The 21733-nt window shown below is 35.2% G+C and overlaps 2 protein-coding genes across 2 annotated transcripts in view; one reads left to right on the top strand and one right to left on the bottom strand.

Moving 5' to 3' along the window:
* The window catches only part of LOC123243268 (olfactory receptor 7D4-like), an 83547-nt gene that overhangs the window by 53983 nt on the left and 7831 nt on the right, over nt 1-21733 (bottom strand). The gene's annotated exons all lie outside the window — the stretch shown is intronic.
* On the top strand, nt 6880-7815 carry LOC123243280 (olfactory receptor 7D2-like). The gene has a single exon (XM_044671518.1). The coding sequence runs from the start codon at nt 6880-6882 to the stop codon at nt 7813-7815; it is 936 nt and encodes a 311-aa protein (XP_044527453.1).

Below are 21733 nucleotides of genomic sequence, written 5' to 3' on the forward strand. Positions count from 1 at the left end.
TGCTGGTTTGCTGGAGCATAACCTGATTTTGGATTTCCTGGGTCCTACCTATGAGGTTGGACTATACTTCACTCTCACCCAAGTGAGACAAACTTTTCCTTTCTATTGAGTTGTTTTGAGTGAGAAAATTGTTTCACTCTATCCTCTTGTTGGTTCTAACCCTCCAGAATTCATTTTGAGGAGTTATTTTAAAGTTGTTCGGAAAGGAAATTGGGAGAGTTCCAATGGCTTTCCCCAACATCTTGGCCTTGCCTTCTCACATTTTCAGTGTTTATCTATTCCTTTAAGTCCTTGTATCTCCTGAGTTTTAGGATAAAATAAAGGTTTCTCCATGCCTCGTTGGAATTTATTACATTAAGGTTATGTAAGGGATACTTGGCCCACATTTGGGGAATTCCAGACATAAACTATAACTAAAATTTATTATTATTTATTTTTTCTTGGGAATAAATTCTGAGATTAGGGTATAAAAAGTCAAAGAATAAAATATGACATTTGGGATTCAACTCATAGTATAGGGCCAACTACCTATTAATTGGGTGACTTTAGAGATCTCTGGACTATAATAGATAATAATAGTAATAATAAAAATAAAAACAATAAAAATAAAATATGTAGATAGAGATTTAGGTGATTATTTCCCTTTACATACATCATTTCATTTGATTCTGATAAAAATTCATATAATATGAGGTTTATTACCAATATTTTATAGATTCATAAACCGAGGATTGGGTAGATTAAGGGCCTTGTTCAGATATACAAAGCTAGCAAGTATAAAGGCTGTTTTGAAGCTTAAATTTTCCTAATCAAAAACACAAACTTTGCCTATTACTCCTATAACTCCAATTGAGGCCTGGGAATGACTAAAAATATTGATGATAAATTGAAATGAATAGAATAACCAAGAAAATTTGATTAGTTGAATTAATGTTCAATATTGAGATTTTAATGAAACATTTAAGTATTTTAAAAGAACTTAACCAATCATAATATTGAACAACTTCTAATTAGATGAAATTTAATTGGAATAAATGTTTGGTTTTAAATGGATTCCAAAAAATTAATTTTATAAGTAAAATGTGGAAAAGGCAAAGTGACAAAGACAATCTACATAAGGACCAATTAAAGGAACTGGAGATATTGGTCTTGGAGAAAAGGAGACATTAGTTAGACAAGATATATATCTTTATGTGCTAGAAATTATCTCATATGGAAGAGTGATTAAGATTTGTTCTCCTTGGCCCCAGAAGACAGAACAGGGAATAATGAGGCAAATCCACAAGGAGGCCAATTTTGCTTCATCTGAAGCAAAAACGTCCTTGCTATTAAAACACTATAATAGTAGAATGGGAAGTCCTAGGAGAGTTGATTTCTTGTTGGGAATATAGTAAGTGATTCACAATGGACTGAAGAACCTCTGAGGTACCTTCTTGCTCAAGTCTTCAGAGCTTGGTAACTTCCCATGCAATGCTGGACAGCTCCAATGGTTAAGAAAATTTCAGTCATAGTTTCTTGCCCTGTAGAGAGTTCAGTTACTAAGAAACTAGCAATACAATAATATCATTTTTTCTAATGAAGTGTTTGGGGGATTGAGTCTCATAGGCACAAGAAATCCCAAATATTCTTCCTATTCTTCCACATAACTTGATACCAGCTATTTCAGGCAAGAAGGGAGTCTGATTGTGCCTCTCAAAGATATTAGTTCAACTGCCTGGAAAACTGGATATTTTCTGGAACCCCGAGTTTCTGCTTTTCTTGTCCTCTCTTTGAACAAATACAGTCAGCCAAACCTGACACCTTGGCGATGTCCAGTAAGTGATTGAAGGTGGGAAATGTTGGGAAAGGAGAGAGGAAAAGTGGAGGTGGAAAGTAAGAAAAAGAGAAGAAACCAGTTGTTGAGAAGAAAATTAAAGAGATTCCCCCAAACCCAGTATGACTCAAATCATGCATAGCCTAATCCAGTCCATAGAGCAAGAAATTCTGACCCACTGTTTGCCTGAAAATCCAGAGTTCACCCAAAGGTCAACTTTGGAGGAAAAGTAAAGGAAAACAGAATAAGCCCCATACTCTAAGTTAGGGTTCAGGTTTCATGCTAAGAACTGATTGTAAATAAGACATTGGATGGAAGTAGCTAGGTGGCTCAGTAAACTTAGAGCCAAGCCTGGAGATGGGAGGTCCTGAGTTCAAATGTGGCCTCAGACTCTTCTTAGCTCTGTGAACTTGGACAAGTCACTTAACTCCCATTGCCTCGTCCTTCCTGCTCCTCTACCTTAGAACCAATTCACTGTATTGTTTCTAAGATGGGGGATAAGAGTTTAAAAAAAAAAGAAAGAAGACCCTGATTCAATCACTTTACTTCTTAGGATCTAAGTTATAAAATAGGGTAAAATTACTAATAGACTTCAAAATTTGTGAGACCCAAATGATCTCTTTGGGTTTATTTTGTGAAATTTTTTGGTGACCTTAAGTAATTTCAGAAAAAATTTTAATGTTTGTCATAATAGCAGAGCTATGAGTTCATTGAAGCTAAGTCCATCTCAACCAAGTATAGCCAAACATCAGGAACAATCTTTAGTCATAGTTAAGTCTCAAATGCCCCAATGAGAAGCACAATAGAGACAGGGGTTATGCCCCTAGTCTCAGACACAAAGTACTGGGCTAGGGTAGGACCATTTCCTTACGAACTTCATATGATTCTTATTCCCTGATTCCAAAGATTTCTGAATGGCACTGTGAGCTAAGTTTGTCATGCAGAGCACAGGCGGAGATAGAAGGATTCCCTATCCTAATAGCAGCTGATAGGTAGGCTGAAATAATTTCCCATGATCTGAAGGTATTCCAGAAGATAAGGAGTTTTCAGGGGAGGGACAGGAATTCCTGGAGATATTCTCAGGAAGAAATATATGATGAGGATACAAGCTTGGGCTCTATACATGATTGAGGAAAAACAAGTAGAGCTGAGTCTGATGCATGGAGAATGAGCAGGAATTCCTAAGTGCCCTAGAGAAAAAGAAAATAAAATTTCCTTTCCTGTGTGTATTCCTGTTGAACTTCATGATTTTAGTATACTGCAGTAATTAGGCTAAGAGTCCAATGTTCTGAGTTATAGTTCTCCTTGTACCATTAACTCTTTCATTTTTTGCAGTATAGCTCATTAATGTACCAAGAAAGTTGGTTGGCCTTTTATAGACTATTCTATGAAGTACAAGACATCATTGCAGTGTATATGCAGATTTCTCAGGATTTCTTAAATTCAGTAGTTACTTCTTTGACTCCGGCTTGATTTCCTACTGTCCTAATGTAAATTTTATTGATTTTGTCATTTTTCACTTGGTCTTTCTTCCTTCTCTCTTTTCTATTTTGATAGGAATTAGACTAGATTATCTGAAATTCTTATTCTATTATTTCTGATTTCACTATATTCATGTCTCCCCCTCTCTCTCCTTCCTTTCCTTTTTCTATTCCTATTCCCATTCCTGGGCATACTCATTCTTTTGCTGATGTGGAGTCAGAGACAAAGAAAAGAACTCAAATAAAGGCTAAAAGGGTTTTAAGTAACAGGCAGGATTGGAAATGTAACATTGTGATAGGGCAACACAAATATTTTCAAGCATTTGAAGGATTGACATAAGAAAGGTGAAGTGTATTTTGCTTGACCTCAGAGAGCAAAACTAGGAATAATGTATGGAAATTGCAAGCAAATAGTTGATAGAAGGAAAACTTTCTAATAATTATAGTATGTAGACTTTACAAACACAGAAAAAATTAGAAAGTGCCTAAGAGGAATTTCATGAGGTCCCCATGTAGGAGAGAAAAGGACTTCTATGAAAGGACTTAACAAAGGCTTTGTCACCTCTTTAAAACCAGTACTCTAAATTTGATCCCTGAATGATTTCTGTACTTGTGGGAGAGAATATCACTGAATCTTTTTTTTCTTTTTAGGACTGGATTATTTTATGCCAACTATTTATATTACATGGTCTTAGGAAACACCCTTTTCTAGAAATCAATTAAGTCTGTCTGATTAATAGATATCAACTCAAAACCAGTAAAGTACATTGGTGGAAGTTTGTAAGTATTTCAATTTATAAATATTAGAGAACCATCCCCCCAAATTTCAGAGCTGTCACTAGAACTTTGAGGGCAAAGATAGTTTGTCGCTAGTTCTAGGGACCCAGTTTGCTTTTCTCAGAGGGCAAGTTTAGAATACATCCTACACATGTGAAAAAAGGCTTGAGGATCTTAGTGGAGCATAAGCTAAATAGGAATCAACCTAGACCTTCCTTGGTCTGGACAACCCATCTGAATGAGTCTTTAGTCTTACTGGTCATCAACTCCAGTAGGGTTTAATCTTGCTACTGCCAACCCAGCCACCATCAACACCACCACTACCATCCCCACCCCTCAAATGAGGAAGAAACCCCTTTCCTTGATCTCTGCAGTTATTCTTTTTTGGTCTTCAAGTTATCTGTCTATAGTAGATACCTGATCTTCTTATACCTCTTCTGCATGGCAGCTTTTTAAAGCATTTGAAGGGCTAGCAAGAGGAATTAGATCTCTTTTCCTTAACTTAGAGAGAACATGGCAAAGAGACAAATTTAGACTTGATCTCAGGAAACAAACAAGCAAGCAAACTTCTTAACAATTAGAGGTATCCAGATGTAGAATGTGCTATATCAGAAGGTGATTGGTTCCTTTACATGGAAGGTCTTTAAGCAACAGCTAGAGAATGACTTCTCATCTGTGAAATTACTTATTATCATCCTTCCCACTGTGTTAACCTCTGAATTTTTCAAAGGCATGACTCAGTGCCTGGAGCCTTCTCCCTCTGAAACATTATTACCCCACCCTCTCTTTCCCATTGAGGAGATCCTTCAGAGACATTACCATTTTGAGAAAGGGCTTTTTGTCACTTTTTATTCTCCTCCTGTCTGGGCTTCTGACTCTCTAGACTCTCTAGCAATGCCCTAGTTCTGGTACCTCCCCCTATATCCCACCCTTTCTCATCCTTCTTATTTCTTGTATTTGTATTTCCAACACAACACAGAATCTAACACCTGGTGAATGTTTAATCAATTTATGAAATCTGCCTAATCATGGAGGGATATGTCAAGATGTGCTTTCCATAGATATATCACATTTGTCTTGGAAGGGAGAATTTAATTTGAGTATAAGTAGGACTAGATACCTATTGGGGTCTATTCTAATTCTGAAAATCAGTGCTTCTGGAATTCTAGAAATTCTATCCTTTTTACTCAGACTATTTCTGTTTTTTCTAGTTTATATAAAGAGGATAATAGATTATCCTGTTCTTTGAATTTGTTAACTCTACCCTAAAGTCTTAGGTGGATAAATTGACTACAGTCTTTCTAGAAATATCTTTCTTGATGAAATAGTCCCATTTTTGCCCGAATCTATCTTTCATTTGAAATATTATTAGTCTGGGCCACATGCTCCCATGAGTTTCTTTTTTCCTTTTTAAAAACCACATGTTTCATAAGAAAGGAACTTAAAACAGTGTCTCCTAAAATGGACTTTGGAATGGAGAATATTTTCAAAGGGCTGTAGAATACATGTCAGAACCGAACAGTGTTATTACTTGGCACTCCCCAAACACCCTCGGGGCTATTAGAGCAGAGTTCCAGATAGGTGCCCTTTCAAACATGTACCCTTAGGTTATCTCATGGAAAACTTAGCAAAATAAGCTCATTAATATTAGTAGATTGATCCCATCCACATTAATTATGTGTAGCTACAACACATAAAAAAGGGCAAGACACACAATGCCTCCTCCAAACACACAAAAGACAATAATGATTTAGGAGTTTTTAGTGGATTATAAACTCACTATGAATCAGCAACAATTATTGTCAAAATAATTTTAAGAAAACCACCTTTATTAAAGGAGTCATGACTTCCTATAAGAAGAAGATGATCATTTCCTTGTCCTTGACCATAGTTAAATCAAAACTGAAATTTTGTGTTTATGCCTGGGTACCACAATTTAGAAATGGCATTGATAATCCAGAGAAGATACAAGGGAGAACAAAAAGGATGATGAAATGCCTGTGAGAATCAACTGAAGGAAATAGTTTTATCAGAGAGAAAACATACTGGGGATGGTATCACTGTCTTCACAATTTTAAAGGGATGTCATGTGGGAGAGAAACAGGATTTGTTCTGCAAGGACTCAGAGGGTAAAATAAGAGCAGGGAAGAAAACAGGCAAATTTTGGTTCAACATAAAGGAAAATGAAAGCAACCCCTGAGTGGAATAAACTATCTCAGGAAGCTGAGGTTTCCCTTCTATAGAGGTCTTCAAGGAAAGGCCAGATGCCAAATGTCCAGTTATATTGTTGAAGTGGATTTTTTGGGGTGATACAGTTTTGTTCCATGGGATGAGTTCTTTTCCATCTCTATGTTATTTTATGATTTGCATTCAAGAATGGGATTGCCCAAACTCCTCTGTCATACAAGATCTGTGACCTCTCTGTCTGCTGTAGGCTAAGTGAACCTGTCTTATCTATAGTCTCTTTCTTTATACCAGTATTCTAAGATGAGTAATGCTTATAGCAAATTGGAAATAGTGTTTATTAATTGTTCATTTATAAATGTAGTTATAGGTATTTTAAAAAACATCCAAACTAGAAGTAATCTTGGAAGTCATTAGGTTCAAGACCTTTATCTACATTATCAACATTGGATGAGAAAATTTTTCACTTGTCCGAGATCACAAATGTAATAAGTGATAGAGATAAGAACTGAACCTAGAAATTCTAAGTCAGAGCTTGAATTCTTTCCATCTGATATACAAGATTAACTGTATTTTCATGTCATGCTTTTCTCACTTCTCTTTCCTAGCAGAAAAGTCAGCATTATGGTACCAGGAAACCAAACACAATTCACTGAACTTATCCTCCTGGGATTTTCTGAGACACCTGAACAGCAGGGTCCCCTCTTTGGGCTATTCTTTGGCATGTACTTAATTGCCGTGATTGGAAATCTGCTCATAATATTGATCATTGGCTCTGACTCTCACCTCCACACCCCCATGTACTTCTTCCTTTCCAACTTGTCCTTTGTGGATTTTTGTTTAGTATCCACCCTAGTCCCCAAGATGCTGGTGAATACCTTGACACAAAACAAGGCAATACCCTATGCTGACTGTCTTGCCCAGATGTATTTCTTTATGGTTTTTGTTGGTTTGGATAATTTCCTCCTGACTGTAATGGCCTATGACCGTTTTGTGGCTATCTGTCACCCTCTGCGCTATGCAACCATCATGAGCCCTAGGCTCTGTGCCCTGCTGGTTCTGCTCTCCTGGATATTAAGTCTTCTCTATTCTCTCCTTCACTGTCTGATGGTAGCACGGCTCTCCTTTTGTGACCATGAAATTCAGCACTTCTTTTGTGATCTTGATCAGGTTCTGAAACTCTCCTGTTCAGACACCCTTATCAATTACATCTTGATATATATTATAGCTGGATTGCTGGGTATTATCCCCCTCACTGGAATCCTTTTCTCATACAGTAAGATCTGTTCTTCCATTTTGAAAGTCTCATCTGCTGGGGGTAAGTACAAAGCCTTTTCTACCTGTGGATCTCACATTTCTGTTGTTTCTTTATTCTATGGCACAGGACTGGGAGTGTATTTCAGCTCTTCAGTTACCCAGTCTTCTTGGAAGAGCACACTTGCTTCAACCATGTATACTGTGGTGACTCCCATGTTAAACCCTTTCATCTATAGCCTAAGAAATAAGGATATAAAAGATGCCCTTAGAAGGCTCATTAGCAGAATAACTTCCTCTCCATAATAGGGCTAGGACCTGGTCATTGGAATATGACATTGATGTTTCTGAGGAAGATATTGGGAAGCAGAAATCTTGGATTCCTCAATGTTCTCCCCAGTCAAATCCATCTTCCATCTATCCACTACAATAATTTTTCTGATTTACCGGTCTGTCCCTGCCATGCTTCCCCATACCTCACATATGTGCTGAAAGTCGGTGGCTCCCTACTGACTCTAGGATCAATACAAAATCCTGTGTTTGACATCCAAATCACTTCATAATCTAGCTCCTTTCTACCTTTCTAGTTTTCTAAAAATTTATTCCCTACCACATACTCTTGGATCCAGGGACACTACCCTCTTTGCCATTCGTGAACAAGATACTCCATTTCTTAGCTCTGGGCATTTTTGTGGTCTTTCTCCATGCCCAAATTACTCTCTGTACTCAATTCCACCTACTGGCTTCTTTTGCATCTTTTAAGCCCCAACTTTGAAAGAATCCCATCTTTTACTGAAACCTTCCCCAATCCCTCTTAATTTTAGTGCCTACCCTCTGTTAATGATTTCTGATTAACTTTGTATATAATTTGTCTCTATATGTTTGCATAATGGCTCCCCCATTAAATTGTGAGGTCCTTGATGTCAGGGACAATCTATTTCCCTTTTTTGTATCCCCATTTCCCAGCACATTTCCTGGCACATAGTGGGTAATTAATACATCTTGCTTGAAGAATGATAAGATGAATACCTTACTGGCTCATACAATCTAGTTGGCTATAAATAATCCTGGATATTTTTCATCTTGGCCTCTTTTCCTGAGTTTGCACAACAACGACATCTGATTTAACACCTCCTGCTTCTTCAGGATCTTTCCAGCTCAAAAAAGTGCTAGAAGTGGAGAGGCAAGACCAGAATTTTATTCTTCTGTGTACCATTTATAAGCTGTGTGCCCTTGGTCAAGCAACTTGATATCTTTTCCTTCTATTTCTTAAGTTCTGAAATGGAAATTGGAAGATCAGCCCTGACTACCTGATGTGTTATTTTTTCTGCAAATCAAATGAAAACTGTGAAATGTTATGTAGCTGCTGGAAAGAAAGAAGAAATTAGAGAAAATTGATATGGAATTCATCCCTGTCAGTCTAGGTCCCAACTCCTCCATGCCTTAGCGGATAGCTAGTATGAATTGCTATGGTAAAAAAAAAAAAAAGAAAGAAAGAAAAATCATCACACGCTGGCAAGCCTTCTCCTGATGAGCCTATTTGTTCTTTGCCTGATATCATATGTGAAATCTTTCTAGTTTAATTGAATCTGGAAGAATTGGAACTCTGATAACATAGCCCTTGAAAAAACCAAGGTCAACTCTATATGACACTGAAACATTGAATATGTATATCTGTAGAAAGTGTATAGGTTTCACGATCATCTTTCTCATCATGGCTATGGCATTACTTTGCTTAAGATGCTTTTCTGACTTCCCATTAAAACTGGGATTAATTTTCATACCTTATGACAGTTAAAATCCTTCATAATCTAACTGCAACACAAGTTCCTGAGATGATTTCATGTCCAAACATCCACCATATTCTACTTAAACTCACCTACTTATAATGATGTTTCACCTCTTTCTTTATTGCCTTTACAAAGGCTATTCCACATTAACAGAACAAAAGGGAGTTTGTACTCACCTCACTGTCTTGGATTCCCAAGCTCCATTCATTTCAGCGTGCAAATGTTAACTCCAACAAGAATGATTGATTTCCCCAGTTATTAGTGTTACCTCCCATACGTACCAAATTTATTGCATACATTTTATATTGGTTTATTTTTGTATATCTTGACTTTTCCCTGCTTTCATAGAAGCATTTAAAACAGTGATTCCCAAAGTGGGTGCCACCACCCTCTGGTGGGTGCTGCAGCGATTGGGGGGAGGGGGGCGGTGATGGCCATACTTTTTTTGTATTACATTCTATTCTGAGTTCAATAAATAATTTCATAATTTCCAGGGGGCACTAAGTAATATTTTTTTCTGGAAAGGGGGTGGTAGGCCAAAAAAGCTTGGGAACCACTGGTTTAGAAGGTAAACACCGTTTCATATTTGTTGTTGTATCCAAAGCCCCAAACACAATGTTATGCACATTGAAGTCACTTAATGAATGCTTGATACAAATTGACTTATCCTTGGCCCTCTCTCTTTTTCTTATGAATCCTCAAATCATAGATGAGATCTAGAATGGTCTCTATTCCAGCTTTGGAAATCATGAAATAATCTTCTCTCAATCCAAAAATATGCCTGAAAAAAGTGTTTATCCATCTTCTACTTAAACTCTTTCAGTTACAAGTAGCTTCTTTCCCAATAAAATGGCATTTCCATTGTTTGACTGCTTTAGTTGTGGAAATAATTTTATATTACTGCATTAAAATCTAACTTTCTGAAACCACTACTCATTGGTTCTAATCCTACTACTGGGGACTAAATATTGGCTAAAATGGTCAAATAAAAGAAAAAGGTAAATCAAAAATTTACAATAAAAAATGAACAATTTGAAGTCACAACAAACTGAAGAGAAAAGCAAACTTAGAACCATCTAAACACAAATCTATGCTAGGAAAACTGAGAATTTAAAGAATAAGCATAACATGATCTTCAGAAATATTAATTATGGATAATATTTATAAAATATTTTAAAGTCTTCAAAATGTGTTACAGACACTATATCATTTTATGCTATTATTATCCTCATTTTATGGATGAGAACTTGAAACTCCAACAGTTTAAGCGATTTGTCCAAAGCCATTTAGTCAGTGTCATTTTTATAAATGAATAGAATCTTATAGATTAAATAACCCAATTGCCTAAAATGGAATTGAACAATGAACAAAGCAAATGCAAAAACATATAAATAAATAAATCCTGTTCCAGACTGATATGGAGGTGAATGTAATCAGATCTTAACAGAGTAATTGATATTTATGCTGCGTAAATTATCCTCAAAAACTAAGAAAACTCTACCAAATTATTCTTATGACACAACTCCACAGAAATAAAGCTAAGAAAAAGAACACTAGAAGAATATCACTAAGGAACATACTTCGATAAACAAAAGTTTTATTAAAACACCAACAAAAAAGATTGCATCAATATCTCCCAGATGTAATAACTATCACAATCTGGGGTCTGTAGGGATCACTAAACATTTAAAAACCATTTTGTAAGTTCTCCAATCCACCTGGTTGCATCAACAAATATAGAAAATGCCATTGGTAGAGTACAACTCATGGAAAAAAAATTTTATAAGGTAGAGGTTTAAATAGGATATTTTTTATAAAGATGCCCAATTTTGAATTTTTAATAAATTTTCATTTTTATTCTGTACTCTGTAAATGCTTAATAGAATGGATATTTGCATGCATACATATATGTATACATACACAGAAAAGGAAAAGAAGTTGGAACATGAAATTCCTTATCTCTAGAGGAAAAAAATTAAAGTACATAATAAGATTAGCCTTTATCTTTCAAAGCTATCCTGCTTGTCTGGCTTTAAAATATGATAGAAAAAATGTATATATATAAAAATCTAGCATTATTTTCAATGGGAAAACACTACATGCCTACCCAAATACATTGCACTAGTATTTGACATCATTCAGAAACTGCGAAGGATAGCAATAAGGCAAGAGAAAAAAAATTAAAGTAGAAGCATGGAAAGAAAGAATGCTAAATTATCTTGCTATGAAAATGATAGTTTATGAAGAAAAATCAAGAGAATTAGTACAAACAAAAATAATAGAGACAATAGCTTCAACAACATGTCAAGTACAAAGTAAATTAACAAAAATTGTTAACATCTCTTTATTTGAATAACACTATCTGAGGGAAAATATTAGAAAATGAAATCCTATTCAAATGAATCTAAAATTCATTAAATATCAAGAAATAAATGTACCAAGTCACTTTTAGGACATTATAAAACACTCTTGAAATATAAAGAATGACTTTGATTATTATAGAAATAGTAGTTTCTTTTGATTAGACTATGCCAATATAAAATATGTTAATACTACTTAAATTAATTTACATATTTACATCCATAGCAATCAAACTACCAAAAGTGGCATTTATGTTGTTCATTCATGTCTGACTATCTATGATGTCATTTAGGACTTTCTTGGAAGAGATACTGGAGTATTTTTTCATTTCATTCACCAGCACATTTTACAGATGAGGAAAGTGAGGAAAGAGGGCTAAATGATTTGTTTAGGGTCAACAAGCTAGTAAATAGCTGAGGACAGATTTGAACTCAAGAAGATGAGTCTTCCTGAGTCCAGAACTGGCACTCAATCTACTGTGCCACCTAACTGCCTGCTTTATGGAGTTATATAAAAATAATAAAGAAATTATTTTGGATAAAAATACTTTAATAATAATAGTTCAAAGTGAAGAGTAATGATATTTTCACACTCTAAATTGTGTTAAGCAATAATCATAACAATTATTTGATACTTTTTATATAAAAGTATAAAAATGGTACAGTGTTACAATATAGATCAGTTAGAATCTGAAACAATCAAATCAAATAAGTGTTTAATAAATAAGAAAACAGTATATTTGGGGAAGAATTCTATTTCACAAGATCTTTTGAAGAAAAAAGGTCAAAAGCAGTTTGACAGAACTTGGGCCTGAGTTAATATCTTCTACTGTATACAATATTAAGGTTAAGATTTAAGATTTATTTAACCTGAATATAAAAGGTCATAAAATTAAAATAAATTGATGACAACAGTTCTGGAAATTAGAAGATAATATAACATTCAAAACTTCTTCCTATAGAGAGAATTCTTAATGAAATAAGGGAAAGAGATGATCACCAAAAAAAAATAAAAGAAAGAATTTTGATTATATGAAATTGGAAGATTTTGCATGAACAAAATCAATACAACCAGGTCAAGAGAGAACTGTCAGTTAGGAGGGGAATTTTTTAGATTAAATGCATTTTGATCGATTCAATATCCCATGTTGGATATTGATTTCTTTCAAATGTATAAGAACAAGCATTTCTCAAAAGAAGAGCAGACTTAGGAGACATAGGAAAAACTCCTAAATCTTACTACTAGCAAGAAAAGCAGAGACCAAAATAATTCTGATGTTTCACCTGACACAGAGCAAATTAAGATAATAAAAGATTCAAACAGTCCATGAGGGTTATGAGAAGACAATCTTGTTAATATCCTGTTGGTGGGGTTATAAATAGGTCCAAACAATTGGGAAATCAATTTGGAATTAAGATGAAAAGTAAATAAAATGTCATTGTCCTTTGAATAAGATAACTTGTGGTAGCAATATATCCCAAGGAAATCAGGCAGAAATAATGATCTTAGACCATCCAGAATATTCATTGCAGCACTTTTCAGATTAACAAAGAACTGAAAACAAAACACAATCTTTTTGATTGGGGAATAAACAAATAACTCATGGTAAAATAATGTAATAGGATATTATTACATTATAAGAAATAATGAATATGAAGAATTTAGAGAACTATTAATAACTTGTATTAACAATACATTGTAATATAAGCAGAAACAGGAAAAAATACTATATTCACAAGTACAAAAATGTAAGTAGAAAGAAAAATAAAACAAAACAACTCCAAGCTTGAACTCAGGGAAGAATTGAGAAAATGTGCCTCCTTCCTTTCTTTCTAGAGGTGAGAAGTAATAATGTGCAATATCATATATCCTTCCTGACACAGTTGATGCATGAATTTTTTTGCTGGAACTAGTATTTTTCCTTTTTCTATTTCAATATTCAATAAGTTGCTTAGGTATGTATGGGGAATGGGGTGGGGATATATTTAGAAATGAATGTGACATAGTAACCATCATCAAAAGTAATTCTTGAAAATATAAAAGAAAAAGGCTTCTCCAATTACATTTTAAATTTAATATGATAGAATTAAGATAGGAAAAGTATGAAAAATAAAAAGTATAGAAAGGTCTTTATAAAATAACACAAAATGAAAGGAGTAGATCTGGAAGTGTGGCATAAATATTAATTACTACCATATGGGAATGGGCAAAAGAGCATAATAATGTGAAAGTGATTGATCATGGATTCCACAGTAATCTATTAATTTACTGAGGTCCTCAGTCCAATTACTGGAATTATGGGTTACCATTCTTTGATTGGATGTCATTGAGGGGCATGCCTCTATCAAAAATGTGTGTCTACTAGCACCTAATTGAGATGACACAGAAATTCTTGATTTTTAACTGGAGCAGCCCTGAAGATGGCTGGCTTGCTGGGAATCAAGGTGACAGACTGTTGTCATAGAAAAGGGTAGCCTTTTGCATTGAACTTTACAGAAAAATTAGTGGCATATTATTGGCTCTTTTATTTTTTCTTTTGACTTTTTTATCTTTCCCTCATTCAAAAATTGAATCAGTATAGTTTTGAGTAGTCCTGATTCTTGGATGAATAAAATCTGTACCTCAGCACAGCCTTTCTCCAACCCACCTTAGCAACTAGAAATAGCCGCTTGGAGCCATAGTAATTACATACTCTCACCCACAAATTTCTGAGCACAGATCAGAAATTACAGTTTTTGAGATTAACTTGATCCTGCCCAAAAGAGAGAAGCAATGAAGGCATTGATAGAGTTCCTGAAGAAGCATGTATGGAAGTAGATATATGCTTGCCAGACTGGCCAGAAAGGATAGGTCATGGCCAATCCCTGTGAAACCAAACCTCTAGTGCAGAGGAAAAGGGAGTTTGAATTGTTAGTTAATATGATCCTAGAATCTCACTTTCCAATCAAAGAGGGCAAATTTCCTAGGTCAGGGTTAACTCAAAGAAAGCCTGACTTTGAGAGTTTCAACATTCAAGAGAAAAAAAAGAAGATTGCCTATAAGATTGTCTTCAGGGACATCAAGCTTTGGTTATAGAAAAATAACAAAATGACCCCTGCAGCTGAAGGACTAGTCATGTGAGGAGAGGGGAATTAAAAGCTGTGGATCTTGCCACCATCACCACCTCCATGATAGTGAGCTAGCTATAGGACCAATAGGAAGGCTATGGTTTGATCAGTAACTCCCAAAGTATATTTCCCTTCCTGATAGTGTCCAAAGCTGAGGGTTCTATGTAGGGAAAGAGCAACCCAGTGGAATGTCAGTGAGTTGCTCCCCAGTGGTATCCTGAATTCTGGTTGTCTTTCAAGTAGAGCTTGTGACTACTGGGAGGGTTTTAATTTGTTTTCTATATCTGGTTAGTAGCTCTAAAATAAAGTTGTTTGAATATCTTATATGTTTTCTGCTTATAGACTCCTGGAAGTCCTTGCATCTCTTACATTTTCTTTGCAATGAAATAAAGATTGCTCCATATCTTATTGGAATCTGTTATCTTGGGGATTTGCTTGGAACTTGAGGATCCACTTGGCCCACACTTGAAAAATTCCAAACATGAATGAAAACTAAAATGTATTTTGAATTATTCCTGAGAATAAATTCTGAGACTAGATCATAACAAGTCAAAGAAGGAAAAGTGATATTTAGGGGTTAAGCCTTCCGGACTGCATAAACTACTTACCATTTTGTGACTTGGGGGCCCTCTGAACTATATCTTGTAATAATAGTAATTCTAACAATTAAAATGGTATGAATAAAATGGATATGTAGAGATTTAATTTGTTAGTTTCCTTTACATAAATTATTTTATTTGGTGTCCATAAAACCATATAAGGCTTATTACCAAAATTTTATCTATTTCGAGACTAGGGATCAGTTAGATGAAATGAATTACTCAGAGATACAAGGCTAGGAAATATCAAAAGCTATATTCAAACCCAAATCTTTCTAACCATAACCCAGCACTTTATCTTCTATACTGCACTCCTCCAATAAGGAATTGCGATGACTAAAAACTGATTCATACTTTGAGAATTGAAATGAGCTGATTTAAATAGACACCAAACAAATTTGGTTAAGTTGATCTGCTATTCAATGTTGAGTTTTTAATGAAATCTTTAAGCATTTTTTTATTTTTTACTTTTTATTTTTTAATTTTTAACCTTTAACTTCTATGTATTGGCTCTTAGGTGGAAGAATGTTAAGGGTGGGCAATGGGGGTCAAGTGACTTGCCCAGGGTCACACAGCTGGGAAGTGTCTGAGGCCGGATTTGAACTTAGGACCTCCCGTCTCTAGGCCTGACTCTCAATTCCACTGAGCTATCCAGCTGCCCCTCTTTAGGCATTTTTAAAAGATCTTGACCAGTTACAAAATTGAGCCAACTCTTATTGATGACATTTAATAGAAATAAATATCTGATCTTACACTTGTAAATTAACTTTATAAGTGGAGAAGACAAAGTGACCAAGACTATCTATGAAAGGACCAGTTTAAAGAGCTGGAGATGTTGGTCCTGGAGAAGAGAAGGCTTTATTTGGACAGGACACTTGTCTTCATAGACTTGAAATTATCTCACGTGGAAGAGTGATCAGACCTGTTCTGCTTAGCCCTAGAAGGCAGAACAAAGAACAATGAAACAAATCCACAAGGAGACCAATTTTGGTTCATCTGAAACAAAAACTTCCTTGCAACTAATACACTACAATGGTAGAATGGGATGTCCTGGGAGGTAGTGGGTTTCTTGTTGAAAGCAGAGTAGATGGTTCTGATTGGACTGAAGAGCTTCTGAGGTCAAGATCTCCAGTGACTAGTAGCTTCTATGCAATGTTGGACACCTCTCATTGTTAGGAAGACTTCTATCATAGTTTCCTTTCCCACAGGGAATTCAACTGCTCAGGAAATAGAAATACAATTATATGATCTTTTTTAACCTTTAATTTCTGTTCTGGTAGCAACTCTAGGAGAGAAGGGCAAGGAATAGGCAAGCAGGACTTCCCCAGGATGACACAACTAGGAAGTGAGCAAGGACAGATTTGAATCCAGGATCTCCCAAACCTTGGTCTTGCATTCTACCCATTGTGCCATCTAGGTGCTATATATGATGTCTTAAATGAAGAGTTTGGGGAACTGAGACTCTTGGGCATTAGAAATTTCAAATGTTAAAAAACGTGAAAGAAGGTGGCCTAGCAGTACCAGATATTAAACTCTACTATAAAGCAGTGGTCAACCAAAAGATATGGTACTGGCTAAGAGATAGAAGGGAGGATCAGTGGAATAGACTTGGGATAAGTGACGTCAGCAAGACAGTCTAAGATAAACCCAAAGAGCCCAACTTTTAGGACAAAAATCCACTATTTTACAAAACCTGCTGGGAAAATTGGAAAACAATATGGGAGAGATTAGGTTTAGATCAACATCTCACATCCTACACCAAGATAAATTCAGAATGGGTGAATGACTTGAATTAAAAAAAGAAACTATAAGTAAATTAAGTGAACCCAGAATAGTATACCTGTCAGATCTATGGGAAAGGGAAAATTTTAAAACCAAGCAAGAGGTAGAAAAAATTATAAAATGTAAAATAAATAATTTTGATTATATTAAATTAAAAAGCTTTTGTACAAACCAAAACAATGTAACCAAAATCAGAAGGGAAACAACAAACTGGGAAAAATGTTTATAACAAAAAACTCTGACAGAGATCTAATTACTCAAATATTAAAGGAGCTAAATCAATTGTATAAAAAATCAAGCCATTCCCCAATTGATAAATGGGCAAAGGACATGAATAGGCAATTTTCAGATAAAGAAATCAAAAGTATCAATAAGCACATGAGAGTGTTCTAAATCTCTAATAGAGAAATGCAAATCAAAACAACTCTGAGGTACCACCTCACACCTAGCAGACTGGCTAAAATGATAGCAGGTGAGAATAACAAATGTTAGAGGGGATGTAGCAAAGTTGGGACATTAATGCATTGCTGGTGGAGTTGTGAACTGACCCAACCATTCTGGATGACAATTTGGAACTATGCCCAAAGAGTGATAAAAGAATGCCTGCCCTTTGATCCAGCCATACCAATGCTGGGTTTGTTCCCCAAAGAGATCATAGATAAACAGACTTGTACAAAAATATTTATAGCTACACTCTTTGTGGTGGCAAAAAACTGGAAAAGGAGGGTATGCCCTTCAATTGGGAATGGCTGAACAAATTGTGGTATATGCTGGTAATGGAATACTATTGTGCTCAAAGGAATAATAAACTGGAGGAATTCCATGTGACCTGGAAAAACCTCCAGGAACTGATGTAGAAGGAACAGAGCCAGAAGAACATTGTATACAGAGACTGATACACTGTGGTAAAATCGAATGTAATGGACTTCTCTACTAGAAGCAATGTAATGACCCAGGACAATTCTGAGGGATTCATGGAAAAGAACGCTATGCACATTCAGAGGAAGAACTACAGGAGTGGAAACACAGAAGAAAAACAACTGCTTGAACACATGGGTTGTGTGAAAAAGATAATGGAGGCACAGTTGATTGGGTTTGTAGACTGGAAACAACCACACCAATGCAACTATCAATAATATATAAATAAGTATTGATTGATGACACATGTTAAAGCCAGTGGAAATGCACATTGGCTATGGGGGGGGGGGGCTTTAAGGGGGGAAAGGGGAAAGTAAAAACATGAATAATATAACCATGGAAAATTTTTCTAAAAAAATAAAATATTTTAATTTAAATTTTTTCAAGTGTTCTTCCTGTTCCTCCATAGGACCAGATACCAGCTATCTCATGCCAGATGGGAGTCTGCTTTCTTCCTACCAAAGATATCAGTACAACTGCCTGAAACTCTTCTTTTCCTGAGGCTCAGAGTTTCTGCCTTCTGTGTCCTCTCTTCCAATAGATTCAGTCAGCTAAATCTATCTCCTTGGTGATGTGGAGCTGGGAAGGGTAAAAGAAAGGGAGAGAGAGGAAGAACAGGTGGAAAGTATGAGAAAAAGGAACAGTCTGTTGCTGCATAATTTAGGAGATCATCCTAAACCCAGAAGAGCTTAAATTGTAGCCTTATCTAGTCAACAGAACAAGAAAATCTGACCCATTCCAGAGTCTACCTGAAAGTCCAGAGTTCACCCTAAGGCTAAATTTGGAGGAAAACCAAAGGTGACTAGAAAATGTTATCCTGTATGTCAGAATCAGGTTTCATTCTGGTCATTAACAAGAAAGAGGTCATTAGTCTAATCACTTTCCCTCTTGGGTTCTGAACCATAAAATGGGGAACAAAACTATTGAGTGCATGGTGTTTTTTGAGAGTCAAATTAGATTATCTTTGCGGGGTGTTTTGGTAACAAATAATTTCATAAAAACAAATTTTAATTTTGTCATAATAACAGAGCAAGGAATTCATTGTGACCCAATCCAACTCAGCCAATTACAGTCCAAACATCAGGAAAAAAATCTTTAGCCAGAGTTAAGTCTCAGAAATCCCAAAGGAAAACCCATTAAAAACTAGGAAAGTAGCAGTTAGGTCCCTATTCCCAACACAGAGTACTGGGTTAGGGTGAGTCCCTTTTCATTCTTGAGTTAGATACAGACTTCTGCATGGCACTGTAGGCTGAGATTATCACTCAGGACACAGGGGAAAGGGTCAGGAACTGTGGGTGAAGGCAGGGAAGGAGATGAAAGGACACCCTACCCTGATAGCTAGGCTGAAACTATTTGCCATGATTTGGAGGGAGCCAAGAAAATAGGGAGTTTTTAAGAGTTGAGGCTAAATCCCTAGGGAGATTGTCAGGAAAAAATACATAATAAGGACACAGGAGTAGACTCTATTTGTGGTTGAAAAAAATAAACTGGGCCTGATGCATGGGGAATGATCAGGAATAACCAAGTGCCCTAGAAATGAAGAAAATAAAATTTTCTTTCTTATGTGGATTGTTGCTGAATCTCATGATTTAAGTATGTTGCAATAATTGGGCTGAGTCCAGTGATTTGGGTATTTGTCCTCTTTGTTACTAACTCACTTTCCCTCTATTTGAAGCATAGTTTATTAATGTACCAAGATGGCTAGTTTTGATATTTACAGATATTATTATATGATATAGGAGCCATTAGTGCAATGTATATACACATCCCTCAGGTTTCCTTAAATTTTCTAGAATTGGTTGCCTTTTGACTCCCACATAATTCCCTACTGTTCTCCACCCACTTTCTTAATATAATTTGTATTAATTTTGTCATGTTTTATCCAACTTGTCCACTTGGTCTTTTTTCTTCTCTCTTCCTGCTTCAAATAAACATTAGATCAGATGATCTGAAATTCTTATTCTATTATTTCTATATTATATTCCTATCTCCTATATCTCCTTTCTTTCTGTCTTCTTTTCCTCTCTCCATTCCTCTGCATACTTGGACTTTTTCTGAGAATGATTATAATACAACACAAAAATATTAATATAACAAAAATAACCAGTATTTCTTGAGCCCTACTATAAATAAGACCCAGAAAGTGTTTGGTACCAGGTTGTCTGACAGTATATAGTGGAACCATATTATGACCTAGAGACTCTGATCAATTATCAGTTAATTACTTAATTTATCTGCTTCCTTGGATGAAAGAACAGCTAGGATGGAGGGAAGGAGACAGAGAGGTGCTCAAATAAAAACTAGCAGCATTTTAAGAAATGATATGGTTAGGTATGTGATGTAATGATAGAGGGAAATAAATTCTTTCAAGGAGTTGAAAGGCTATCTTGAGAAATAATAGCTATGTTTTGTTTGACATGAGAGCAGAATTAGGGATAATGCATGGAAGTAGAAAAAAATTAACTAGATGGAAGGAAAATTTTCCTAAGAATTATAACTGGGACTTTCACAAGAAACAAAGGGGGAAAAAATCACACCTAATGGCTAAGAGTAATTAAATGAGGTTTCTATGAAGGGGAGAAAAGGTTCTAGGAAAAGATCTTAAGCTATACCACTTCTCTGACTAATTCTGGCTAGAAGAAGCATTTAAAATATTTATTTTAAGATGGTATATCTAAAAATCTAGCATTATATGCAATGGGGAAACTCTATATGCTTACTCAAATACATTTCACTAGTATTTACATCATTTAGGAACTGCAAAGAATAGCAATAAGACAAGAGAAAAAATTAAAGATAGAAGCACTGACAGAAATAAGCCATAATTATCCCACTGTGAAAATTATAGTTTATAAAGAAAAATCTAGAGAATTAGCAAAAACAAAAATAGTAACTGAGACAAGAGCTTCAATAACTCAAGAAGATACAAAGTAAGTTAACAAAAATTGTTAACATTTTTATATACATGATATATATCAATAACAAAATTGGAGAAAAATAATTGAAAGGGAAATTCTATTCAAAGTCACACCAAATTCATAAAATACCCTAAAGTGTACCAAATCATACTTAGGACATTACAAGACATTCTTTAAATGTAAAGAACGACTTTCTTGATTGGGAAAGTAATGGTTGCATATGGTTGTATTATACTAATATAAAGCACGTGAATACTACTTAAATTAATTTACATATTTAATACTATATCACTCATGTTGCCAAAGTAGTGGTGTTCATTAACTTTCAGTTGTGTCTGACTCTTTCTAACCCCTTTAGGGACTTTATTGGTAGAGACACTGGAGTGGTTTGCCATTTCTTTCTGAAGCTCAGTTTATAAATAAGGCAACTGAAACAAACAGGGTTAAGTGAATTGCCCAATGTCACAGAACTAGTAAATGTCTGAGACCAAATTTGAACTCAGCAAGATGAGCTTTCCTAACTCTAGGCCTGGCACTCTCTCCTGTGTACCACAAAGATGTACACTTTATAAAATTTTAGAAAATAATTAAAAATATATATTGGATGAACAAGAGGACTAAACTCAAAAAAATGGGATATTAAATGTGGGTTGAATGGCATTTTTGGATTCCAATTTATGTTATTCCTCAATAATCATTAAATTATTTGATGTTTTTATGTAAAAATATAAAAGTAGAACAGTGGTACA

The sequence above is a fragment of the Gracilinanus agilis genome, chromosome 1 (assembly GCF_016433145.1).
Source record: "Gracilinanus agilis isolate LMUSP501 chromosome 1, AgileGrace, whole genome shotgun sequence".
NCBI classification, from domain to species: domain Eukaryota; kingdom Metazoa; phylum Chordata; class Mammalia; order Didelphimorphia; family Didelphidae; genus Gracilinanus; species Gracilinanus agilis.